The 27,938-nt window shown below is 41.2% G+C and overlaps 1 protein-coding gene across 2 annotated transcripts in view; it reads left to right on the top strand.

The window, feature by feature from the left end:
• Window positions 1–18,479, top strand: part of KIAA1549 (KIAA1549 ortholog) — a 138,106-nt gene extending 119,627 nt beyond the window's left edge. For both annotated transcript variants that reach the window (XM_049641937.1, XM_049641936.1), the window contains 2 exons: window positions 8,793–8,938; window positions 11,626–18,479. In XM_049641937.1, the coding sequence (XP_049497894.1) occupies window positions 8,793–8,938; window positions 11,626–11,880 (401 nt within the window). In that variant the 3' untranslated portion in view covers window positions 11,881–18,479. The remainder of the gene's footprint in view (window positions 1–8,792; window positions 8,939–11,625) is intronic.
• Window positions 18,480–27,938: the final 9,459 nt, after the last annotated feature.

The raw sequence follows: 27,938 nt of genomic DNA, 5'->3' as shown, positions 1-27,938 counted from the left end.
GAGTCTGTTTTTTTGGTTTATCTCTTTTTTTTTTTCTTTGTACGTTTGTTTTGCTTCTTAAATTCCACATGAGTTAAGTGATACGGTATTTGTCTTTATCTGACTGACTTGTTTCACTTAGCAGTGTACCCTCTAGCTCCATCCATGTTGTTGCAGGTGACAAGATTTCATTCTTTTTACGGCTGAGTAATATTCCATTGTATATATACACCACCTCTTCTTCATCCATTCGTCTGTTGATAGACACTCGGGTTGTTTTCACAATTTGGCTGTTGTAAGTAATGCTGCTATAAACATAGGGGTGCATATATGTTTTCAAAATAGTGTTTTCATGTTGTTTGGGTAAATACTCAGTAGTGTATTTCTCTTTTTAGATCACACGGTAATTCTATTTTTAATTTTTTGAGGAATCTCCATACCGTCTTCCACAGTGGCTGCGCTAGTTTACGTTCCCACCAGCAGTGCACAAGTGTTTCTTTTTCTCCACATCCTCACCAACACTTGTTTTTTGTGTTTTTGATTTTAGCCATTCTGACAGATATGAGGTGCTATTTCCTTGTGGTTTTGATTTGCATTTCCCTGATGATGAGATGTCTGTTGGCAATCTGGATGTCTTCTTTGGAGAAATGTCTGTTCATGTCTTCTGCCATTTTTGACCTGCATTATTTGTTTGTTTGTTTTGGTGTGGAGTTGTGTCAGTTCTTTATATATTTTGGATACTAACCCTTTATTGTTATGTCATTTGCAAATATCTTTCTCCATTCTGTAGGTTGCCTTTTTGTTTTGCTGATTGTTTCCTTTGCTGTGCAAAAACTTTTTATTTTTATTTTATTTTATTTTATTATTTTTTAAGTTTATTTATTTTGAGAGAGGGAGAGACGGGGGTGGGGTGGGAAGGAGCAAAGAGAGAGGGAAAGAGAGGGAATTCCAAGCAGGCTCAGCACTGTCAGCGCAGAGCCTGACATAGGGCTCAAACTCATGAACTGTGAGATCATGACCTAGCCAAAATCAAGAGTGGGATGCTTAACTGACTGAGCCACCCAGGTGCCCCCAAAAGCTTTTTATTTTGATGTAGTCCCAATAGTTTATTTTTGCTTTTTTGCCCTTGCCTCAGGAGACATAGCTGGAAAAATGTTGCTGTGGCCGATGTCAGGGACCTTACTGCCTGTGCTCTCATCTAGGATGTTAAAGGTTTTAGGTCTCACATTTAGGTCTTTAATCCATTTTGAGTTTATTTTTGTGTATAGAAAGTGGTCCAGTTTTATTCTTTCGCATGTAGCTGTCCAGTTTTCCCAACATAATTCGTTGAAGAGACTTTTTCCCATTGCATATCCTTGCTTCCTTTGTTAAAGATTAATTGACCATATAATTGTGGGTTTATTTCTGGGCTTTCTGTTCTGTACCATTGATCTGTGTCTGTTTTTGTGCCAGTACCATACTGTTTTTATTACCACAGCTTTTTAGTGTATGTTAAAATCTGGGATTATGATACCTCCAGTTGTTTTTTTTTTTCTTTGTCAAGATTGCTTTGGCTATTTGGGGTCTTGTGTGGTTCCATACCAATTTTAAGATTATTTGTTTTAGTTATGTTGAAAAATGTTTTTGATGTTTGTTTAGTTTTGAGAGAATGCAAGCAGGGGAGGGGCAGAAAGAGAGTGGGACAGAGGATGTCAAGCAGGCTCTGCACTGAGAGCAAGGAGCCTGATGTGGGGCTCAAATCCATGACCTGTGAGATCATGACTTGAGCCGAAGTTGGACACTTAACCAACTGAGCCTCCCAGGCACCCCTATATTGCTGTTGATAGTATGGACATTTTAACAGTATTCTCCTAATCCAGGAGCATGGAATATCTTTCCATTTGTTTGTGTCATCAGTTTCTTCCATCAATGTTTATGGTTTTCAGAATGTAAATCATTCACCACTGTATTAAGTTTATTCCTAGGTGTCTTATTCATTTCGGTGCAGTAGTAAATGGGATTTTTTTCAAACTTCTCTTTCTGTTACTTCATTATTAGTGTATGGAAGTGCACTAGATTTTTGTGTATTGATTTTGTATCCTGTGACCTTACTGAATTCATTTATCAGTTACAGTAGTTTTTTGGTGGAGCCTTTAGAGTTTTCTGTGTTTAGTAGGTGTCTGCAGATAGTCAAAGTTTTACTTCTTTCTAACTGATTTGGATGCCTTTTATTTCTTTTTGTTGTCTGATTGCTGTAGCTAGGACTTCCAGTACAGTGTCGAATAAAAGTGATGAGAGGGGAGCCTGGGTGGCTCAGTTGGTTGAGCGTCCGACTCTTGATTTCAGCTCAGGTCATGATCTCCCCGGTTTGTGGGTTCAAGCCCCCTGTTGGGCTCTGCAGTGACAGCAGGGAGTCTGCTTGGCATTCTTTCTCTCTTTCCCTCTCTCTATCTGTGCCCTGCCTCCATTCCCTCTCCCTGTCTCTCAAAATAAATAAATAAACTAAAAAAAAAAAGTGGTGAAAGTCAGCGTTCTTGTCTTGTTCTTCCTGATCTTAGGGGAAAATCTCTCAGTTTTCCACCATTGAGTGTGATGTTAGCTGTGGGTTTTCAAAATGGCCTTTATTATGTTGAGGTATTTTCCTTCTAGACCTAGTTTGTTGAGGGTTCTTAGCATGAATGGATGTTTTACTTTGTCACATGCTTTTTCTGCATCTGTTGAAATGATCATATTGTTCTTATCCTTTCTCTTGTTGATGTGATATATCATGTTGATTGATTTGGGAATATTGAATTACCTTTGCATCCCAGGAACAAATCCCACTTGACTGTGGCAAATGAGTTTTTTAATGTGTTGTTGGATTTGGTTTGCTAATATTTTGTTGAGGATTTTGTATTTATGTTCATCTGAGATATTGGCCTGTAGTTTTCTCTTTTTGTGTTGTCTTTATCAGGGTAATGCTAACCTCACAGAATGAGTTTGGAAGCTTTCCTTCCTGTTTTTTGGAATACTTTGAGAAGAATAAGTATTCTTTAAATGTTTGGTAGAATTAATCTGTGAAGCCATTTTTTCATAGACTTTTGTTTGTTGGGAGCTTTTTGATTACTGACTTGATTTTATTACTGGTAATCAGTGTGCTCAAATTTTCTATTTCTTCCTGATTCAGTTTTGGGAGGTTATTTGTTTCTAAGAATTTATCCATTTCTCCTAGGTTATCCAATTTGTTGGCATATACTTTTTCGTAATCTCTTAGAATCCTTTGTATTTCTGTTGTGTTGGTGTTATTTCTCCTCTTTTGTGTCTGATTTTGTTTATTTGAGTCCTTTTTTTTCTTTTTGATGAATCTGGTTTAAAGGCTTATCAATTTTGTTTGCGTTTTGAAAGAACCAGCTCCTGTTTTTCATTGATCTGTTCTATTATCTTCTTAGTTTCTATTTCATTTATTTTTGCTCTAATATTTATTATTTTCTTCCTTTCATTGGTTCGGGGTTCTATTTGTTCTTTTTCTGGCTCCTTTAAGTGTAAGCTTAGGGTATTTATTTGAGATTTTTCTTGCTTCTTGAGGTAGGCCTATATTGCAATAGGCTTCTCTCTTAGATCAGCTTTTGCTGCATCCCAAAGATAATAGGCCATTGTGGTTGTTTTTCTTTTTTTCATTTATCTCCCTGTGTTTTTTGATTTCCTCTTTGATTTCTTGGTTGACCCATTCATTGTTTAGCAACATGTAATTTAACCTCGATGTATTTGTGGTCTTCCCATATTTTTTCTTGTGGTTGATTTCTTGTTTCATGGTATTGTGGTCAGAAAAGATGCATGGTATGACTTAATTCTTTTTGAATTTGTTGAGAATTGTTGGTTTTGTGGCCTAACCTGTGATCTATTCTGGAGAATGTTCTTTGTGCACTTCAAAAGAATTTAACCTTCGTGTATTTGTGGTCTTTCCATATTTTTTTCTTGTGGTTGATTTCTAGTTTCATGGTATTGTGGTCAGAAAAGATGCATGGTATGGCTTCATTCTTTCTGAGTTTGTTGAGACTTGTTTTGTGGCCTAATCTGTGATCTAGTCTGGAAAATGTTCCTTGTGCACTTGAAAAACATGTGTATTCTGTTTTGGGATAGAATGTTCTGATGTATGTTAAATCCAAGTGGTCTAATGTGTTATTCAAAGCCACTGTGTCCTTGTTGATTTTCTCTTTGGATGATCTATCCAACAATGTAAGTGGTATGTTTAAATTCCCTACTGTTATTGTATTACTATTGATACTTCCTATATGTTTGTTAATAGCTGCTTCCTGTATTTGGGTGCTTCTATGTTGGGTGCATAAATATTTGTAATTGTTATATCTTCTTGTTGGATTGTTCCCTTTATGACTATGTAGTGTCCTTCGTTGTTTCTTGTTACAGTCTTTGTTTTAAAGTCTATTTTGTCTGATATAAGTGTTGCTACCCCAGCTTTCTTTTCACTTCCATTTGCATGATAAATATTTTTTCATATCTTCACTTTCAGTCTGCATGTGTCTTTAGGTCTGAAATGAGTCTCTTGTAGGCACCTTATAGATGGGTCTTGCTTTTTTATCCATTCTGTCACCCTGCATCTTTTGATTGGTGTATTTAGTCCATTTACGTTCAAAATAATTATTGATAGCTTTGTACTTACTGTCATTTTGTCACTTGTTTTACAGTATTTTTGTAGTTCTTTTCTATTTTCGTCTTCTCTTACTCTCTTATCTCGTGGTTTACTGGTTTAATTTAGTGATATGGTTGAATTCCTTTCTCTTTATTTTTTCATATTTATTACTGGTTTTTCCTTGTGGCTACCATTAGGTTTATATAGAATGTCTTATGCATGGGGCGCCTGGGTGGCTCAGTCGGTTAAGCGTCCGACTTCAGCTCAGGTCACGATCTCGCGGTGCATGGGTTCGAGCCCCGCGTCGGGCTCTGGGCTGATGGCTTGGAGCCTGAAGCCTGCTTCCAATTCTGTGTCTCCCTCTCCCTCTGCCCCTCCCCCGTTCATGCTCTGTCTCTCTCTGTCCCAAAGATGAGTAAATCTTAAAAAAAAAAAAAAATTAAAAAAAAAAAAAGAAAAGAATGTCTTATGCATATTGCAGTCTATATTAAGTTGATCGTCACTTGAAGTTGAACCCATTTAGTTGAATGCACTAAATTTTTACTCCTCTCCCTCCCGTGTTTTAGGTATATGGTGCATATTTTCCATCCTTTTATTTTGTAAATCCCTTGACTGATTTTTATGGTTATGCTTAATTGTAGAGCTTTTGTGCTTCCTATTTTTCTTATTCGTGCTTATGTTCTCTTGTTTCCACTCAAAGATCCCCTTTAACATTTCTTGTAGGGCTAGTTTAGCGGTGGTGAATTTCTTTAACTTTTGTTTGTCTGGGAAACTCTTTGTCTCTCCTTCTATTCTGAATGATAACCTTGCTAGATAGAGTGTTTCTCGGTTGCAGGTTTTGTTTTTGTTTTCCTTTCAGCATTTTGAATATATCATGCCACTCTCTTCTGGCCTGCAAAGTTTCTGTTGAAAAGTCCACTGATAGCCTTATGGGGTTTCCCTTGTATGTAACTGTTTTCTTTTCTCTTGCTGTTTTTAAAACTCTCTTTTTATCACTACTTTGTGCCATTTTAATTACTATGTGTTTTGTTGTGGACCTCCTTGGGTTGATTTTGTGGAGGGCTCTCCGTGCCTCCAGGATCTGGATTTTTATTTACTTCCTCAGATTTGGGAGGCTTTCAGCTATTATTTCTTCAAATAAATTTCTGGCCCATTTTCTCTCTCTCCTCCTTCTGGGATCCTTCTAGTGCAAATCTTGTTGTACTTGATTATATTGCTGAGTTCCCTTAATCTATTCTCATTTTTTATCCTGTGGAGTTTTTTGTTTGCTTTTTGTTTTTGTTTTTGTTTTTTTTAAGAAGACCTGGCTACCTACATGCCAGGAAACCGATTCCCTTTATTAAAATAAAATTAGAAATATTAAGGACTATGCCTTCTGACTTGTATTTTTACAACAAAGATGGTGTAACATATTAAGAGAGATCAATACATCTGCAGAGGCAAAGAAAGCTTTACCAAAACATGAACCAGTAAGAAAGAAAAACTAGACATATGTGGCACAGCATGTTGAAAATGGTTAGGATTTAAAATAAATTAAAAAAAAAAAGAGTGGAACCTTTCAGGGTTCCTGGCACACTGCCACACTCAGGGCCCTCTTTGGATGGACTCCTGCCAAGGGCATTTTGGAGGGGGTGTGTCTGCAGGAGAATGCGGGAATAGGGTGCCTGGTATTAGCAAGGTTTCTCAGTTCTGCCCTGGGAGGAACCTGGAGCCACTTTGGAGAGGTGCTAAGGGTGGGTGGGAGGGGGTAGGTCCACAGAAGAGTGCAGGGGTACAGGGCACTGTTAGCGAGCTCGGTGGAGAGTATTTGTGCTGCACTGGTTCCCGCAGGTGTCACCTATATAGGCTGAGGGGCAGGGCAGGGAAGTGACACCTCTATATCCCAGGCGTTTTTCAAACTGCTGCTTCTATGCTGTATCTAAGTGGAGCTGTTTGTTGTCTTGTCTCTTTAAGGGTGGAAACTCAGTTTCCTCTTGCCCTCTGACTACCAGAGTTGAGTCTGCTTGTTTTTAAAGTTTCGGGTGTTCAACCCCACTGATTGTAAGAATTCATGAAGTTAAGCTCCTCTGGTTTTTCAAAGCCAAACGATAAGGGGGTTTGTCTTCCCAGTTCGAGTCCCCTGTGCCTGGGGTGCCTGGTGTGGGGTCTGCTCCTCACCCTTTTCTATACTTGAAGTGACCCTCCCTCCTGAGGACAATCTGGAGGGTCCATTTGGTTCCTGACCATGCCTCTGCCCTCCCTACCCTTTTGGATATGGCCTCTTCACTATGTTCACTATTTAGTTGTGGAGAGTCTGTTCTGCCAGACTTCAGGTCGTTTTCTGGGTTATTTACACTGATGTGGGTGTTATCTCGGTGTCAGCGTGGGACGAGGTGAGCCTCAGATCCTTCTATTTCGCCACCTTCTCTGGAAGTCCCCAAGTGTGTAGCTATTTAAAATGAAGAGCTCAAAAGGAATCAGAAAAAGAGGATTTAAGATTTCCCAATTGCCTCTTATGTTTATGGTACTTGACCTATTTTATCTCTTTCAATTCTGAAAATAACATCATGAAGTGGGTGTTTTTTCCCCATGTGAGAAATGAGGCATCAGGGCTCAGTGGGAGTGGTAGCCGGCTGCCCAAGGTCACAGGGCTGTCACTGCCAGGGCTGGAATGCAAACCCGGGCTTCCTGGGCGTGATGCCCCACTTGAATCATGGGGAAAGCCCGTGCCGTATTGTTAAGTAAACAAAGCAAGATACAGAATTGTGTCTGAATTATGATTTCGACTACCATTGCACTTTTAACACAAAGGTATGCTTTTCTGTCTGTGCACTTGTGTGCACCTTGGTAAATGCTGGGGAACAGCGTGCTACATTTTTGTTCTTTGCAGGTTTTGCTCAACCAGTATCTGTTGAGCAAACCATACTGATGGTACTAATAATTTTACTTTTTTAAGTTTGTTTATTTATTTTGAGAGAGGCAGTGCAAGCGGGGAAGGGGCAGAGAGAGAGGCAGAGAGACAGAATCCCAAGGAGGCTCTGCACTGGCAGTGCAGCATGGGGCTCGAACTCACAAACTGCAAGATCATGACCTGAGCTGAAGTGGGATACTTAACTGACTGAGCCTACCAGGTGCCTTGGTCCTGATAATTTGAATCAATTTTATGAAACTTCAGTAATTGGCAAGAGCTCTTCTGGGTACATTGCTCTGACAGGAGCCTAGCAGGTTTTTTTCTGACCTTTAGCATTTAGTTATTACACATCCAAATGAAACTGTGGCATTCCTTTGTTTAAAAACATGTATTTGGTTCATGGAGGCTGTTACTTTGACAGCTAGAGTAGGAGAAGGCTGGAAGAAGGAGAGGGCCCCCTTCCCTACCTCTGAAATCTCTGAACCTCGTAGGGCCAGTCTGCACAGCATAGACGGATTTGATGATCCTGGGAGCGTTTGGGAACAAGTATTTGATTCCCCAGAGCTTAAAGGTCACTTTTTTTGTCTCCCTTAATCTATGGAGTAGGGATATATCCATATGCCATAAGTTGATGGAGTAGGAAAATATGTCATTTACAGCCTGGCCTTCATAGCTCCCCGAGGCCACAGCTTGTCTACGTGTAGAGAATGAGCTGTAGAGAGACTCCTGGCTTTGCCATCAGCATAGCTCCCTGAAGAGGCTGGGTGGGTGGCTTTAAAATTTTAATTATGACATGCCTAAGTTGTGGAAACAGTGTAAATATAGTGAACATAAATGTACGTAAACATTCTGAAATCAAAGAAATACACACCCTGCCTTTTAAGAACAAATACATACTGTATTTTCTCTCCTCGTGAGTCTCAGAAACACGAGCACACAGGAGCCAGGTTTCAGCTTTCTCCAAAACCTTTCCCTTCTTTCTTTGGAATCAATAAGATCATCCTTCTTTATAACCTCTTGGAAATGAGTGGAAAGGCCCTCTGCTATAGCCTTTATTCCCCGTCCTCTGATGTCTATATAGGAACATAAGAACATCACTGTTAGGCACCGTATTAAACGGAAGTAAGAGGAACCAAGAAATCCACAGTCCGTTTTTCCTAGGAAGTATCATCCTCTGGAGATGGAATTGGGGCCGTGTTTGAACAACGCTTGTATCCCTTGTCCGTAAGGAAGATCTATAGTCAAAACCCAAGCGTCTTGCCAGGCGACTTCGCTTCTCAACAAGTGTTGACCCAAGTGCCCGCTCTGTTCCTTCAGGCTCCCAGATTCAGCACCTGACACAGGTGGGGATTGCAAGCAGAATTGGAGCCCAGCCAGTGGAAATCCCACCGAGCAGAGGCGGCCAGTATGGGGGACCAGGCTGGCCTTCCTACGGGGAGGATGAAGCGGGCCGAAGAGAGGCTGTGAGTATCTTGTGTGTGGGTCATCACGGAATAATCACTTAATTTAGCTGCTTGTGCCTCTGCTTTGAGGATCACTCTTTAAAACCTACATACATAAAAGTTGTAACTAACTCCCTCACTTTTTTCTCCATAAGTGTATTTTTGCCTGCAGTTTTTAGATCATAAATTCCCACCCACCGAGAGGGGGAGAGTACTGGCATTGAACTTTTCAAAAGTGTATCATCTTTCTTGAGGCAGATTTTAGACTTAAAGTAGTGAATTTTTGAAAATAACCTTGCAGAAAAAGTAATAAAAGTGATGTTCGTTACATTAAAATCTGGGCAGAGACCTATAGGTAACAGCTACTTTGAAAATTTTTCCAATTTTTTTATATTGTGGTAAAACACGCATAATATAAAATTTACCATCTTAACCCTTCCCAGTTCCCAGCTCAGTGGTTTCAAATACATTCATGATGTTGCACAACCATCACCCCCATCCATCTCCTTGGCATTTTTCATCTTGTAAAATGGGAAGTGTGTGCTCATTAGACACTAAGTGCCCTTTGCCTCTCCCCCAGCTACAGGCAACCACAATTCTGCTTTCTGTCTCACTGATTTTAACTTTCAAGTAGAGAATGTGAACCTGTAGGTGACTAAAATCTGGACTTGATCTTTGGTGTTACTGTTGTATACACGTGTATGATCTCACATGCCTACTTGCTCACCATTTGTGCTTTGTGGTGGGCTAATCAACGTCATATCCATTCTGACCCCCACGAGATGCTTCTGCCGTAGTCTCACAGGTTGGAGCATTCCAAGGCATAGGGTTTCTTTTATTTATTTTTTTATTTTTTTATTTTTTATTTTTTCAACGTTTTTTATTTATTTTTGGGACAGAGAGAGAGCATGAACGGGGGAGGGGCAGAGAGAGAGGGAGACACAGAATCGGAAGCAGGCTCCAGGCTCCGAGCCATCAGCCCAGAGCCTGACGCGGGGCTCGAACTCACGGACCGCGAGATCGTGACCTGGCTGAAGTCGGACGCTTAACCGACTGCGCCACCCAGGCACCCCGCATAGGGTTTCTTTTAGAGGCTTCTCCTTGCTTTGGTTGCTCCTTTGTAGGAATGGAGTCAATACGGGCACAGGTAATTTCCACAAATGATTTCCTTCATTTTTCTCAAGACTTTTACATGCATTTATGTGTCTTTCCAGCAGATACACTAAATTCTTTTCATGGCTAGATGGTTCTACTATTCAGAGAAAGAAAATTAACTCCAGAATGTAATTTTCCCCTATCAGATATGCTCTTATACTTAGAATCTCAGGTGTCTACTTGACATTTGCTCACACTTTTCTTTTTCTGCCTTCGTTGTGCCCAGCTTATTTTTTTACTGTGCTTTGTGTTTTCCTATCAGATCTAGCGTTCACTTTATACTGCCTCTTTTATCACTATTTGGAAACGTGAAATGTAGGAATATTCTAGAGCTTGAACGCCATGTTTACCATTAGGCTAATTTTTAGCATAAGTGAAACCACAGATTTAGTACTTATATGTACATCCAAAGAGAGATTTTTCACTGAAAAAATATGAAAAAAAAATCACTGAAAAGTAATAATTCTGGTCAAATGAATGCCAGATTAATTTATATTATGTAAATATAGGCAAAACTCTCGTGTGTTACAGTACAGATAACTATTTTAAAATGTTTATTTTTTAGAGAGAGAGAGAGAGAGCGTGTAGGGAGGGGCAGAGAGAGAGGGAAACAGAGAATCCCAAGCAGGCTCTGTGCTCTTAGTGCAAAGCCTGACATGGGGCTTGATCCCATGAATCCTGAGATCATTATCTGAGCCAAAATCAACAGTTGGACGCTCAACCGACTGAGCCACCCAGGTACCCCAGTGCAGATAACTTTTTTTTTTTTAATGTTTATTTATTTTTGAGAGACTGAGAGAACAGAGCATGAGCAGGGGAGGGGCAGAGAGAGAGGGAAACACAGAATCCAAAGCAGGCTCCAGGCTCTGAGCTGTCAGCACAAAGCCCGACGGGGGGCTCGAACTCATAGACCACGAGATCATGACCTGTGCTGAAGTCAGACACTTAAACCGACTGAGCCACCCAGGTACCCCAGTGCAGATAACTTTTTAAAGAAAAAGGTCTGCAGAACAGTCAATAGACACACATGAATAAAATGGAAAACGATTTTGTGATCTTGTGCATGTTCTGTGGTCTCAGCATGTGTCACAGGCACACCCTCCCAAAGCTCCAGGCCCAGAGCGGAGGCAGTTCTTGTCATTTGCTCTGCAGGGACTTGCTCACCTCTTCCAGCTCTCAGATGCCCTCATTTGACCTTTCACCTCCTCAGGGAAGGGACCCCAGCTCTCTAGGTCCCTTCCTGTTCTCCCAGTGGACCACTGACCTCCACACATAGAGGCCCAGAGACTTGGCCAACCTCATCATTCCTTCTGTCTGCTTTTAAGCAAGTATTTATTAGGCATCTGTGAAGTCCAAGGGTTTCTTTATTGTACTGCTCCCCCTCCAGCACTTCTTCCACAGTCTGTCCAGCCCACCTTGAGGCCTTGTTGGAGAGCCAGGGTGGGTGGGCAGTGGTCAGAAGTCGTCCTGGGAGTACACCTACCACCAGCAAATTTGACTTTCCCTGCTGTTCTTACATGGGAAATACAGTAACGTTTGCCATGTTCTTTCAGACGCACATGCTTGGCCATCAGGAGTATTCTTCCTCACCGCTGTTCCAGGTGCCAAGGACTTCAGGCAGGGAGCCCTCCGCTCCTCCTGGGAACCTCCCACACAGGGGGCTGCAGGGCACAGGGCTGGCTTACGCCACCAGCTCCACAGAAGACCTCCAGCCCGGCCACTCCTCGGCTTCTCTCATCAAAGCGATCCGCGAGGAGCTCCTCCGGCTTTCCCAGAAACAGACCGCCGTGCAGAACTTCCACAGCTGATCGGCCTCGCCTTGCAGATTTGCCAAGTATCTGCTTCCCGTGGAAGCAAGACTAAATGGAAATCAACTGAGTGGGTGTTTGTAAGAGGATGTGCATCTCCTGGGCTAGGCGCCCATGTAAGGGAGCAAGTTGCAATTTTAGAAGATGCCATAAGTCACATGACAGCTCATGATGCTTTTAATCGGTTGGCAATTTTTTGACCACTTGGGTTTCAGTCGAAATTTACGTACTTTTGGCCAAAAGCCAGCAGCACTTCATGAAGACAAACCATAAGACTAAGCTAACAAAAATCACTAAATTAGTCTCCTTTTTAAAGGTAAAGGATGAAAATTGTGTAGATGGTTTAGGGATTATTGGAATCCAGCGTTTCTGTGGGAAGATGTGATTCAGACTGGTTTGTATGATGAACTTGCTGCTTTGTTTTTTGAGAAAAGAGATTTGAAGACATTTTATTAACAGCTTGATTTTCCTCTTTTTCTCCATAGGAACTTATTTTAATAGTCGTATTAACAACAAAAATACTAAGACTGTTGGGGAATTTACAAAGCTACTAGTGAGAAACCAAATGATAGATTGTAGAGCCTGATGATTCCAAAAGAAGCCATCATCTGCATTTTTCCTTCTACTTCTGGTGCTACAGCTCCGAGGGCCCCCTTCACCTTTATGTCTGTGAAATGCAAACTTTGGCTTTTTCAGTGGAAGAGTATGTTGAGGATTTCATTTTGTCCTAGGGAGGAGAAAACAAACAAACAAACCTCCCAGCGCGGGGAGGGGAAACGTTACTATTTATTTGGTTATTCAAAATACATATCGAAGTTTAGATTTACATTCTTAAGTGTATTTGCTGTTTAATTAATTGGGCGCATGTGACTGTCAATAGCGTCCCATCTCAGCGCATGCCATCAGTAAGGCCAGTGCTAGAGGAGGCGGCTTTCAGGAGGTCATAACTAATCCTTGCACTTAGCTGATGAGTTGCTCGCAAATCACATTTGAATGAGAAATCTCCCACGAGCAAAAATTGTCTATGAAAACTCCTAGGGCCAACAGATTGTTATGCACGAGTGCATTTCTAGTAATCACGTTCTCTGTGTTCAAGACCTGGAAATGAAATGGAGTTCGGTCCAGCCTCTCTGTAATAAATCAAGAAATGTAAAGAGGAGCTTTGAGGACCACAAGGGAAAGGAGGGAGTTGCTCCCAGTTTCTGATTTTATTGTGCACAACCGCTGAGTGACTGTTAAAACCATCTTACGTCCTTGGGGCCTGACAGAGGGTATCGCCTCTCTTGAGATTCACTCTTGAAGTAAACATTTCCCTACTTCCCAGATTAGAGGAAGGATCATAATAATAAGGGCCGTTCTGCTTTCTGGTACTTGAGTGAAGTTCAGAAGAAAAACAGATAACTGATTTCCACTCTGAATCCTTTTTTATTAGATCAACTATTACTTGTAACTAACCACAAATCAACAGGCAGAATTCAGGACTCTGAGGAATCAAAATCTGCATCAAGTCTTAAGAACCCTGCAACAGCTGAAATAGGTTTCCAAAATGTAATCACTGGGGGCCAGAATCATGTTTCAGCGCTTCCTCATTGAAGTCTGTCAGATGGTCTTACGATACAGGGCATCTCGCTTCTGGGAAGTTAAATGTAGCCATTTCATCCCTGCCCCTCTGGAAGAGAAGGGGTGCAGGAGAGGAAGTCTCTCGAGGATGTTAAAGGAACGGAGACCCCTTTTCAGGCAGCCCTCAAAGGCTCCAAGGAGTGTGGGAGAGAAGACCCCCCTCTGGGCTTGATTTCTTACTTCTCAGTCTTGGTCACATACCAGACTCTCCCCAAAATGGAGGAGTACTTTGATGTCATTCCGAAATACCAGGTTTCCTGATACCCAAGCAGAATTTTATTTGGGACACCTTACAGTGAGTTCAGACTGTGTGACAGCAAGTGGAATAAACACAGGCTCCCTTCTGTTCTGCTCAGTGTTGTGTTTGTACCCAGTGTACTAAGAGTCGTTACCTCCTGTGTCCATCACAGAACCAGATGTCTGTTCTCCAGGGAGCTGCAGTAGGGGATCTTGATGCCTTTCAGATGAGCATGAAAGGATTTTACCTGTATTGTTGTGCTTAGAATTGATACACCTTTAAGCAAATGTCAAGACCAAAGATAACATGTGATAACCGGCAGGGTGTGGTGTGGTGTGAGCAGGCCTGTGGGATCACAACGTTCGTGAGTTGGTCGTAAACCACACTTGGTCTGCACTTGTGTTCTCTGAACACCTGCAGCAGTCTACCTGTCACAGAACTCAGGACAGACTAACTGTTGTGGGGAGCACCACACCCAAATGGATCTCCGGACGCTCAGTTAACGTGATCTACTTAAAAGAAAGGTCCTCATGTCGATCGTGGGTGGCCTTGGAGTTCTAAAACGAAAAGTTAAATTTTGTGTCTCTTCTTCCTTAGTTTGAAAGTTCTAGTGGTAATAATGCAAGCTATGAAGTTGAGTTACAGTTTTAGAGAGAGTTGGAGAAATGATCGTTTTCAGAGACTACTCTGTCACCAACTTGCTGTGTCAGGTCCTTTCCTGAGCCTCATTCTCCTCATCAGCTGAACGAGAACAGACCTCCCCTGCCCACCTCCCAGAATTTCTTGTTTTGAGATTCACATGTGCTCATATGTGCAAACAGCCTTTGAGGAGGGAGCACAAAGCTTGGTGAAATGTAAGATGTTATCTGTATGATTGCACTGGAATTGGACAGTCTGATACGCTGTCATCTACCAGTGAATGAATTCACGTGGAGGTAACCAGAGCAAAACTAAGGTCTTCGTGTGTCTCTTCTTCTCTCCCAATTTGCTTTAAATTCGCTTCCGTTGCCATTAATTTCAAAACAGTGTTTATCAAACATCTTTCTGCTCATGATTTTTTGCTGTTTGTAGCACCAAAAAAGTCACCATGAGCCCTGTGTTCTGAGATCTTAGAGTCTAAGGCAGATAGCACAGATGGGTATAAAAGACAGAAGAAGATACAGATACATAATGTGGTGTGAACGTCAGAAAGATTCATTGAAAATACACCAGTGCGTTGGATACTCGGGAGAAGGGAAGTTGCACTTTGGAAACCACGGGGTTCTGGGGAGAAGCCCACTTGAGAAGCTACTGTAATGAAGACGGGGGAGCTGGTGAGATGGCAAGAAAAGAGCTGGGAGTAGGCCTGAGGAAGGACGTAGAAAGTGGGCGAAGCTGTCATTGAACATGAACTTGATCTGCTGCAGTATGAGGACAGGATCCCTAACCGCACTCTGTAAGGAGTTTTAATAAAAAAGAGGAGGAAATGGGACTGTGAGAACGGGTTTGCAGTAGTACAGCAAGAAAATGGCCAGGTCCGCGAAGAAGGTCTGCTCAGCAAGAGATCCAGTCTGGAGGAGGGAAGAGAAAGGTACCAAGAACTGCTGGAGGAACCAATTATAAAGTATGAAAATATTGCAAGAATTCCACCAAGGTTTATGGCGTAGAGCCGATCTCAGTGGTCAGCCCTAAAACCACATTAAATCCTTTGTGGAGCAGAGTAGGTTATAAATAAATCCATTCCACTTCTTTGTAGCTGCCTACACAATTTTTCTCCAGATTTTATTTAATTTCAGAATATGGTTTGATTTTGGTGGCATATGACTTTTGAGTAGCAGACTAAGTGGGTTTTGCCAACCGGACTTTTCAGGGCCTGAGGCCTGTGATGCCAAGCATAGGTGAGAGGGGCACCTGAAGGCTTTGGGCCGAAACAGGTAATGCTGTGCTTCTTGAGCCTCCCATTTAACTGTGTACAGGGTCAGTGTTGACTGTATTCGCACTTCTTAGTGCTCCAGTGGCCAAACCGGTCACTCGGACACCGATTTGCTTTTGCAGTAATTCACACGTTAATCATTACATGAACTTCCCGTCCCCTTTCCTACTGGATTCTCAGACATGAATGAATTTGCTGGTTGAAAGGAAAGCTGGGTGAGGTTCTGGGCAGGGGAGAAGGGGGCTTCCAGTCTTAAGTACCACACTGACCTCTGCTCGAGGTGAGTTGCAGCCATTCCATTTCTACCTCCAAAGCCAGTCTCCAGAGCCTGCTTATCCACATTTGTCCCGGTGGGAGGGTGAGGGGGTCTGCTTCTGTACCTGCACACTGACCATTTGATCACAAAATGCATTTTTATGGGATGGTAACTTGAACTTCATTCTGACATTTAATCCAACACATTAATGGATATTCTTGTAACAGGTGAGAGGGGTTTCTAAGAGCAACTGCTGTAACATACTCATAAAATGTAACAGGCTCACACTTACTACCTAATGAATAAGGGGTGTGTATATTTCAGGTTTCTTTTGATATTTTTGGAGGCAACTTTCAGTGCTTAGGACTCCTCTCTCTAATATTACAAAGACTTGAAAACTGAAACCTCACGGTACGATCCTAATTCCATGCTTGTGTGTGTTAACAGTACATTTGAGAATTTATCTTAAGAACACGCAGCAGCATTGAAATTTAGGAAAAGCATTTTAAATGCCTTTGGAAACATGAAACAAAGTTAGGAACCCGCAAGCAAGTGAGAGAAGGAATGAATGTCTTAAGCTGAGGTGGTCTAGTCCAAATTAGTTTCCCACAGGGTAGTTATGCAGACTCCTTGCTTTGCCTTTCTTCCTCTGGGTTGCTCTGCCCTGGGGCCACTTCACATTTAAAGAAAGAGTGAATAGTAGAAGGGACAGAGATTTGAGTCGCTTGGTCCCTGATTCCACCAGAACTTTCTGGACAACTTGGAGCGTCGTGAAGGGTCTCATGCCCCTGATTCAAGTATTCATGACTTGACAACCTAAGTGTGCAAGTTAGGAAGAGCACAGGGCCAAGTTCAAGCCAGACACCCTGTGCTGTTCCTCTTGTTCATGGGGGGAAAGAAGGAGGCTTTCACCGATTAACGCACTTGCTCTAAGCACCAGAGGGCTCATTTCAGGAAGGGGTATACACTCTGCTTAGCCCTCCTCCAGAGCATCTTCGAAGGAGCATGGAGATTGGGCTCATTACCCTTGCAGGAAAGGAGGCTCAGCAGAGCCATTCTGGGATACCTGCTTGTCTCCTCCTACTTTGTCAAGGTCCACGTTCCTCTGACTCTTCCTGCACTCTCCTTCCTGGATTGTGAGTGATAATGTACGAAAATACGCAGAGTCAATTGAGGCCACTTGTGGCATCAATACTGCAACTTGAACTTGACAATCATGGTTTGCTGGTCTCAAACGGGCACTTAAATTTCAGTGTGGGTATATGATTTAGTAATCGAACCTTCCCTTCTATTTGTCAGTTATGTTTCTACCCTTCAATTAGCTGCACTGTTTTCTAATGTGCTGTAGAGTTTTTGAAATAATTTATGCAAGTGTTTGGTTTCCATGTTTACAATTTATACTGCTTTCCTAGCATTTTAAATGGAAATGTCAATAAATGCTATGAATTGGTGTCAAGTGATATTTTTCTGTTTCTTTCCTTTGTAACGTGATCATTTTTCTCATTTGTGAAATGTGATGGTTGAAGGAGATGATCTTTTTCTCTAATTTTTGTGGCCCTGGCGAGAACACCTACGACTTTGATTTTCTGAGGAATTAAGTGGAAAGGAGTCTTGTCAGCCTGTGGAATTCGCAGAATTGTTTTCACTCCCCTGGGTTGGTGCCACCCCCTTCTGCTCACTGTGTTTTGCACTAATCAAATTGATGCTTGCAGATTCATTTAGGAATTAAAAGATTAGGACTCTACAATCTAGAAAGGTAAATGAGAAGATCAAAGTCTGCACAATCTTGAAAGGTAATAGGGTCAACCTGGAGTTGTTTATGAAACCCAAGACAACGCCTGGAAACGGAGGAAAGCCAAGGGAACAAAATGCCGTAGAACATAACAAGGAGATGAAATGTGGAAGCCTGGATGGGATCCTGGAGCAGCGAGAACAAAACAAATGACATTAGAGGAAAAAAAAAAAAAACAAACCAGTGGAACCCAAATAAAGTCCCTAGGCTAGTCAGCGGTATTGTGCAAAGGTTAATTTTGTTGGTTTTGCTAACTTTACTAGGATTACTAAGACTTCTCTTAATGTCAGTAAAGGACATGCAGAAACACTATTTTTACAGCTTCTCTCGAAATCTAAAATCATTTAAAAATTTTAAAACAAGTTTGGTGCAGATCAAGCCCCTAGACCCGTGCAGAGGCTCGCGTGAGCCTTCCATGGGCACCCACAGCCCAGCACCTGCCGTGCTCCTCTGGGTGGCCAGCTCTTGCTGAAGTCGGAACCGTGGTTAGCAGCTGCAAGTCGTGGGTGAAAATAAACCTTCATGAAGGAAAAGTCGCAGGAGCAACCACAAGGAGAGTTTGGACCTAAAAAATCAGAAAAAAATAGACCACTATGAAAGAGACCTTCAAGTATGTTTTAAATGATTAAGAGGTTTAATGTTAAAGAGAAAACAAAAGCCTAGTAAGCAACAGAATAGGATATTATGAAAGTTGAAGCACATTCAACAAAACCAAATATTAATCCTTGAAGGAAAAATAAAGGAAATTTAAAGCATACACATGCACACACAAGGGCCAGATACTCTGGTGTTTTTGACATAGCTGAAGAAGCAGTCGTTGTGGTAGTTTTGATTAATAGATCCTTATGTTTTAGTAAACACAGATTTAGATTAAAAACAAAAAATAAAATACAGCGTAGACCAACTGGCACACCTCGTTCCCCTAAGGCATTTTAGATGTTCTGCATGCAAATCGCTTCAAAACTATAGAAGAACAAGGAGTTGCCAGAAGTAGCTAAGGCTTACAAGAAAGGTCGGGCTGGTTCCATGCCCAGACCTCGAACACCGAGTTGACATGAATATGAATTTAAACTGTAATTGGCATTTCTTTTCCCTCTGTCTCCTCTTCCATATTATACCTGCCAAGCGTAGCTTAAGGTAAAAAGAAAACGAGAAACTGTAGCATTCCCAAGAGAGAGCCTTTGGTCCAGTGTCTGAGATAGTCAAACTAACGAAATGTTTTTATTGTTGTTGGACCACCTGCTATTTGTTTAGTAACTTTTTTCCTCTAAAGATCTCCTGAACGTTCCTTGCTACACCCTCATGAGGAATAAATGAGGCTGGTGTAGGCTTGATTTTTCCTGTGTTGAGGACTTGAAAAATTACAGCCCCACGTCCAGGTAACCCACATTTGTGTAGTTGAATGATTTTTTTGCTGTACTCTTGCCAAAGGATAGCATACAGAAGCATAAAATAGAACATGTCTAGAAAACTTACTGTGAACTTGCTTTAGAGTGGCTGTGTCATGGATGGTTTATACCAGTGTCTTGAAAATTCAGTAGTGTAAATACTTAGGTGTTGATTCTGCGAAATGATGATATGCCTTAAATCAGTGGTTTTCTTTCAGCATCTTAAAGTTCTGAGATTGTTCTTTAAAAAAAATTTTTTTAACATTTATTTACTTTTGAGAGAGAGAGAGAGAGAAGAGAGCACAAGCCAGGGAGTGACATGGAGAGAGGGAGACACAGAATCCAAAGCAGGCTCCAGGCTCTAAGCTGTCAGCGCAGAACCCGATGCGGGGCTTGAACTCACAAACTGTGAGATCATGACCTGAGCTGAAGTTGGATGCTTAATCAACTGAGCTGCCAAGGCACCCCAAAATTCTGAGATCGTTCTAAAGGAGACAGTACAAAGAGTTAAAAGAGAAAGAGAATGGCTTAAAAGCTGAAATGGGGTTGCTGATTTCAGTACAAATGAATGTTGGTCTTTTTTTTCCCAATAGTAGTTGTGCACTGTGGTTGCTTTTTTTTAAAAAAAATTTTTTTTTTAACATTTATTTATTTTTCAGACAGAGAGAGACAGAGCATGAATGGGGGAGGGTCAGAGAGAGGGAGACACAGAATCTGAAACAGGCTCCAGGCTCTGAGCTGTCAGCACAGAGCCCGACGTGGGGCTCAAACTCACGGACCGTGAGATCATGACCTGAGCCGAAGCTGGCCGCTCAACCGACTGAGCCACCCAGGCGCCCCTGTGGTTGCTTTTAAAGAGCAGCAAGAATGGTCTACTTTGAGCAGAATCTAGAAGAAGCTATTCCACCTTAGATCGTCCTAAAGTGTAAGAGACAGGAGTCCTCACTGCCTGGGTTTGAAGTCCAAGAGCCCGTATGTTTTTAGATTGCTTTACATTTCTCCAATACTGTTATTTCTGGATTTCTTGTGAGACCAGTTTTATACACAGATTAGGAATACAGTTGTTTTTTTTTTAAAGAGGACATAACCAAATTTTAAATCAGAACATCCTATTACTGTATGTAGCCCTTTAGCCCTAACCTTTTTTGTTCTACCTTTTCTGGTCAAGATGCAGATTAGCAAAAAAAGAAGGAAACAAAAACAACTCCACCATCAGAAATACTGCAGTCAAGATTTTAGTAAATTTTGGTCTTTAAAAAAAAATAGCCAATTTCATCTCGTTTGGTGACTGGGACTGATTTGCTTTCTAGTTGCTATTACAATAAGCTGTTGATTTGGATTCCAAAGCATGGGGTGGGGGGAGGGCGGGAGGGGGGTGGAGAGGGCGAAAGGATTAGAATTGGTGCTGGGGGTGATCTGGAAAGCAGCACAGGGAGATGTGTCTGAGGGTCTTCAAGCAGTAGTTTTCTAACTGCTGGAGGAAAATGGCACCATGACCTCAAGAGGCCCAACTAGTGCCTAATTCTGCACACCAGTGGGGGGCACTGCTCGACGGGTCCCCTGACACAATACGTGGAATTTTGTAGGGGCTTTGTGCCTGGTGTTTGTAGCTCTCTTGGAGGACTTCGTGGGTAGCAGAAAGCATTATTCTGGTCCAGAAAGCGATATTCTGTTTCTGGCCCTTGGCCTTAATGCTAGTAATTTACAGACTTCAGCCCACAAATGGCTTTTGGGGGACGCTTGTGAAAAGTGTGTGCTTTGATGTCTTTTCCTTGACAGGCTTCTCTTTAACTGGTGAATTTAGGCATACACATCAACTCTGCACAATGCATTTCCTGCTCTGGTTGGCCCTTCATCTATCTCTACCCTCTGCCACTTACATACCCATTGACCACACGGAGAATGAAGCAGGAATAGTGCCTCAGCTCTATCTGCAGGGTCCGTGACCTGAGGTTTCTGACACACTTCTCTGTGCCTCAACCCTTTTCCAGATAACTAAAGCTTCACCTTCTGAGGTTACTGGCCCCTGGACCTCAGAAATTAGAGTTTGTATGGTCTTCACATCAATGGGTTCAGAGTGACTTACTAAATTTTATATGCTTCAAAATTTAGAAGGATGATATTGTGATGGGTGGCAGTCAGAAACACAGGCCAAAAAATAAACAAAAATATCATTTATTCCTACTAAGTTTAAAGCCCTACTTCTAGGATTAAAATGTGTGTGTGTGTGTGTGTGTGTGTGTGTGTGTGTGTGTGTGTGTGTGTATCCCATATATATATGGAATATGGCCTAACAGGACTTAATAGGAAAAGAGTTGAGGATGTTAATGGGCATGTTAGGAGTGCTGGGGATACTTGAAAGACCAACCCAGCCTCAGACACTTCAAATAAAAATATATTGACCCAATGAGAGGATATAAGAATTTCCACCTCCCCAGCTGGTTACTTGAAGAATATAGGTGCCAAATTTGGAAAGGGATGTTTATGAATTGGATGGAGAGACTGGGAGAAGAGGAGCCAGAATGGCAAGATTAGAATCCATGTCATTTGAGGAAGTGTTGAAGAACTTAGGTGTTTTGCATGAGCAGGGAAGGCTTTGTAGGAAGAAAAGCTGTCTTCAAATATCCGAAGAGTTGTCTTGAGAAGGGAGATTGATTTGCTTTACGGTATCTTGGAAGACAGAAGTAGTACCTCGTAGTAAGTCTTGGCCCAGTCAAAAGAATTGAACAATTAATAGGTCAATACAGAAAAACCATTCTCTAGAAGTCCTTCCCATTGGCCTCTGGTGAGGACCTGTTTGCCATGGCACTGAGCTTATCCATCATGTGGCCTCCAGCAGAAGGGTGGCATGTCTGGGCCCTGAGACCTTCCAGCTCACCCAGTCCTTTTCTAAGACTTTCATGAATTGATAAGGTAGAAGGTGAGGATATGGACCCCTGGAGGAGAGATGGTGCTATGGAGGAGGGACTGACCAAAACCAGCTCAGGCTTTCCCCAGAGTTAGTACAATGGGGAAATACTCCATCCCCCACACCACTGGGGGGGGGGGGGGGGGCAGAATATTGTTTTGTATGTCTGGGAAAAATAACTATGAATAAGGTTTAATGGCTTATAAATACCCTTCTGCAGTTAGAACTTGGCATATCACTTGTGTATAAAAGCAATCTCAGCTCCAGTGTTAAGAATGTCATGGAACAGCAAATACGTTCACTGCACTGGACTAGTGTGTATGGAAATACGACCGGCACATGAATGCATCATGAGGACCTTGACAGGAGCAGTCTGTGTGGAGTCCTGGAGAAAGAAGCTAGGTTGGAGGGGGAATGAAGGAAGACTAGGAGATGGGAATGGAGAGACAAGTGAATTTAGACAGTTCTTTTCAGATATTTTGCTGAGAAGGGATGCAGAGAAATGGGGTGGTTACTGAAAGGTAGGGATGTAGGGTAAATGACATACAAGTTGCCAAATAAAATACAGGGAAACCAATTAAGTTGAATTTCAGATAAACACGGGATACTTTTTTTAGTTTAGGTATGTCCTAAATATTGCATGGACACACATACGAAAATATTGTTGCTTATCTGACATTCAAATTTAGATGTGTATTTTTATTTGCTAACTGGAAACCTTAAAATGACAGGTACCAGATGTGTTGCATGCTTATGGGGATGATCCACGGAATTGGGGGAAGTTGTTACTGTTAATGCAGAAGACAGAGAAGAAAAGTGAGAGATGCTGGGATTCAGAGCATAGTGGGGAGATTAGCCTTCGGAAGAGCAGGGATATTATTCCATTGTGCAAAGGAGAGAAAACAGAGCAGAAAACAGATTCAGGCCAGTGAATTTTTGATTCTGAAAAAAAAAAATTCCAAGTGAATATGCTACCATTTCCTTCAATTTGTAAGCTCAGGGATTGTTTTTAGTAGGTAGCAAAAACATTATTTGATTTCTCATTAAGTTGTCTAACCTTGTGCTTGTTTAAAGATGAACTCCGGTTCATTTTACGTGGCTGGTAAGATATATTCAGGTTGTTAGTGTCTGTTATTTGGGGTAACATAATGAATGAGTGACATAGTAGTATTTATTATTTTAAATTTGTGAAGGTGTGTTTTATGGTCCAGAATGTAGTCTATTTTTGGTGAATATTACATGTAGGCTTGAGAAGAATGTATCATCTGCTGTTGTTGGATGGAGTAGTCTATATATGTCAATTAAATCCAGTTGATTGATGGTGGTGTTCAGTTCAACTGTGTCCTTACCGATTTTCTGCCTGCTGGGTCTGTCAGTTACCGATAGAGGGGTGTTGAAGACTCCAACTGTAATAGTGGATTCATCTGTTTCTTCTTGTGGTTCTATCAGTATTTGCCTCACACATTGTGTTGCTCTATTGCTAAGAGTTTACACATTATGGATTGTTAATGTCTTCTTGGAAAATTTGCCCCTTTATCATTCTGTAATACTCCTGTTTATCTCTGATCAGTTTTCTTGCTCTGAAGTCTGCTCTTAGTGTAGCTACTGTAGCTTTCTTTTGACTAGTGTTAGTATGGTATATTTTTCTCCATCTCTTTAATTTTATCTATGTCTTTATATTTACAGTGCGTTTCTTGTAGACAATATATAGCTGGGTCTTATTTTTTAAATCCATTCTTATAGTCTCTGTCTTTTATTTGGTGTATTTAGACCATTCACATTTAAAGTGATTATTACTCTATTTTTTACTATTTTCATCTACTGACCTTGCTCCTTGTTTTTGTTTTCTTGTCTTCCCTTCTTTTTCTGCCTCCTCTGTTTTTTTGAGCATTTTATATCATGCCATTTCTCTCTTAGCATATCAATTTTTACTATTTTAAGCAGTTGCCCTAGAATTAGCAATATACATTTATGACTAATACAAGTCCATTTGCAGATGACACTGTACTGCTTTACAAGTACCGTAAGGACCTTACAACAGAGTTCCGAGTTCTTTACATGTTGGACTAAAACTTGGAAGACATGGTGTATCTAATTCACAAACACATACACACACTTGCCATTAAGATACACACATTTCCTCATCATGTTGCTCAAGATTAGTATGCATTTACTCAAACAGTCTTCAACATTTAGATGAAATTTCTTCCAGGCTCTTTCCTATGCCTTTTCTTTTACCTAGTACAGGGACATAATGTATATATATAATGTTTTATCCTGTTTTCCTTCTTTATTTCTTAAGAAAAAGTTTTAATGTTTATTTATTTTTGAGAGAGAGAGAGCACGAGCAGGGGACGGCCAGAGAGAAAGGGAGACACAGAGCCCAAAGCAGTGCTCCAGGCTCTGTGCTGATAGTTCAGAGCCTGATGCAGGGCTCCAACCCATGAACCATGAGATCATGACCTGAGCTGAAGTCAGATGCTTAACCGACTGAGCCACCCAGGTGCCCCCTGTTTTCCTTCTTTAGCATTATCATAAACGTTATCTTGTGTCATTAAAGATTCATTTTTGTCCATGATTTTCTGTCTAGATAGACATATTTTCCCCAAATTCTTGTATAATTTATTATTTGTTTATCTTACAGCTTCCATGTATCCGAGTTCATTTCTTTACTAAAAACATTTTTTTTTTTCCTCTTTGGCAACTCAGTTACACTTGGTTCTTTTAAAATTTTTGTGGTTGTCACTCCTGGTTCCTTTAAAATTTCTTTTTCTTTAAAAATATTTTTTTTAATGTTTATTTTTGAGAGAGAGAGAGAGAGAGAGAGAGAGAGAGAGACAGAACATGGGTGGGGGATGGGCAGAGAGAAAGGGAGACACAGAATCTGGAACAGGCTCCAGGCTCTGAGCTGTCACTGCAGAGCCTGACATGGGCTCAAACCTACAAACTGTGAGATCATGATCTGAGCCAAAGTCAGATGCTCAACCAACTGAGCCACCCAGGTGCCCCTCCTTTAACATTTCAATAAAGGAATTGCTGATTTGTTCATCATTATTGTCTAAATATGATGTACATAATTCTGGATGTGGATGTTGGAGATCAGGGTATCAGCTTGGTAGGGTGAGTGCCCTCCCTCTGCCGAGTTACAGAATCCTCATTGTATCCTCACATGGTGGAAGGGGCTAGATATTTTTTTCTGCATAATGTTTTTTTTCTATGGATCTACCACAATTTGTCCATTTCTCTAGTGTTGATGTTTGGTTGTTTCTGATGTTTTGCTATTATAAATAATGATGGGCTAAATACCTTTTGTGTATAAGTTGTCTGATTTTCAGATTACTTCCTTGGAATAAATTCCTAGAAGTAAAATTACTGAGGTGAATGATCTGAGTAGATTTAAAGGGACTCCTTTGTATTTTCAATTATTTTTCAGAACTCCTGGGTCAGTTTAGATCCCCAGTGTCCATCTTGAGAATACATGCCATTGTCCTCAGAAACCAACATTGAGAAAACAAAACTATATTTATATTTATTTTTTTATAGAGACTTTTAAAAATTATTTGTTTATTTATTTTGAGGGAGAGAGAAAGACAGCGTGAGTGGGGGAAAATCAAAGAGAGAGAATCCCAAGCAGGCTCTGTCTTATCAGCAAGGAGCTGGATACGGGGCTTGATCCCATGAACCACAAGATCATGACCTGAGCTGAAATCAAGAGTCAAATGCTTACCTGACTGAGCCACCCAGGTATCCCTTTATTTATATTTTTAATATTTTATAATTTGACCAACAAGAAAGTTTCCACATAGTTCTCATGGTTATCATTTTACATCTATCTAATATCCCACAGTGTTATCTTACCTTTACACTGTTCTTTGTTAGCAGTCTTTTTCCAATATGTTACATTATCTAACATAGTAAATTATTAGAAGCAACTATTTTCCAGACTGTTTTCTAGTCTTGTTTTCTTTGAATTATTTTCTGTCAGGCAAATTATCAGCAATAAGTCATAAGTTCTGAACATTTTTATTATGTATGGATTTTAAAGGGCTCTCTCACGGCGTGATGAACATCATTTCCTGGAGGTCACTGAGCAAGGACACATCCTTCTTAAAGTGTGGGAAAGTGTGTGTGTGTGTGTGTGTGTGTGTGTGTGTGTGTGTGTGAGAGAGAGAGAGAGAGAGAGAGAGAGAGAGAGAGGAGAGGGAAGGGGGGAGGGAAGAGGAGAGAGAAGGGAAAGATGGGAGGGGAGGGGAGGAGGAGAGAGATGGAAACCATTGGCCTCTAAGGTCTCATCTAACTCTGATTTTGTGACTTAGTATATCGTCTCAGTATCCAAGGCAGTCTTGCTGATGAGGGTTTGAAGAACTCCATTGTGACTTTGGCCAACTCACATTATCTCCTTGGGTTTCATTGAAACCCATAGATGCACATAAAGATAATTTATGTAAATCACATTAAATGCTAAGTTAAATATCTCTGGGTAAAAAAAAAAAAAAAATAATGTTGTCACCCTTAGACCATCATGGAAATCTGATTTGCCTTACATGCAAATTCCTTCCACCCCACAGATTTTGTCCACCTGGCTCCTTGCTACTCCCTACCTGCCCCCCACCCCCCAGCTTAGGGTTCTTCAAAGGGAATTACCCTTGGGAAACTGGAGGTGAGAGGTTTGTTTGCTCCTGTTGAGCTGGCTGCCTTCCACATAGCTTTATCCAGGATGGCTTGGAAAGCTGACATCTCTGAATGCAAATTGGAGATGATAGGAGACAGTGGGAGGTTCATTGTATCCTGGAGAATTGAACTCTTGCAATAGTATGTGTCAAGCCTGTGAAAATTAGTTTAAAGTACTAAAAATAACTTTTAAAAATTCCACTGTAGTATTTTATAGAATAACACTGCACCTTGGGGCACCTGGCTGGCTCAGTCAGTAGAGCAGGAGACTCCATCTTGAGGTTGAGTTTGTTCAAGCCCCACGTTGGGTGTAGAGATGACTTAAAAATAAAATCTTTAGAGGTGCCTGAGTGACTCAGTCAGTTAAGTGTCTGACTTCAGCTCAGGTCATGATCTCACGGTTTGCGAGTCTGAGCCCCGCATCAGGCTCTCTGCTGTCAGCACAGAACCTACTTTGGATCCTCTGTTCCCCTCTCTCTCTCTGCCCCTCCCCCAGTTGTTCATTCTCTCTCTCTCTCTCTCTCTCAAAAATAAATAGACATTAATAAAAATAATAAAATCTTTAAGACAAAACAAAACAGTGCACCAAAATATCCTCCACATAAGCCTCATAGGTCATGGTGTCTGAAGTTTTCTCAGCATCTTAACACAAAAACCGGGGTGGTGTTTAACCTCATAATCTGCTCATTGTTCCGCAGACTTGGAGAAGTGACCCGCCTTGTGTACATCTTCATTCATTTCTGAGAAAAACACATGGTGGTCTCACTCAGTACCAAAAAAGCCAACTGCCGATTGCTCTCCTGAACAAAACAGTTTCTTCACATTCTCCCAAATTTGGCATGATCCTGGTACATCTGAGGGCAAGAAGACCGTGCTGGAGCCCAGAATCTGATAACAGGGCCGTACATTTTATTTTTAACCAGCCAGAATGCATACTTGCCTAGAATTTTATTTACAGCCAACTTTTAAAAATCTCACATTGAAAGCAAAATGCTAAATCAGATACAAATCAATAACAATTCTGTCTTCAGATTCAAAACAAAATTGAATTCAGTAAATCGAATTCAATATCTAACAGTGGGAACGCTGTGCATGTTATTTTGGGAGAAGGCGTGGACATGATTGATGTCTATCATGAACAGGCAGATAGAAATAGTAAAAAGTCGATTTCAATTTCTGAGGCAATTGAATGAAATACCTACGTGTGGATTTAAAAAGCATGTATCCCATACTACTTAAATTAAGAATGTGTTTCTTCTGTGACCCAGCATTA

The sequence above is a fragment of the Panthera uncia genome, chromosome A2 (assembly GCF_023721935.1).
Source record: "Panthera uncia isolate 11264 chromosome A2, Puncia_PCG_1.0, whole genome shotgun sequence".
NCBI classification, from domain to species: domain Eukaryota; kingdom Metazoa; phylum Chordata; class Mammalia; order Carnivora; family Felidae; genus Panthera; species Panthera uncia.
Note: the sequence above shows the minus strand (reverse complement) of the source record. Positions and strands in the feature narration are given on the sequence as shown.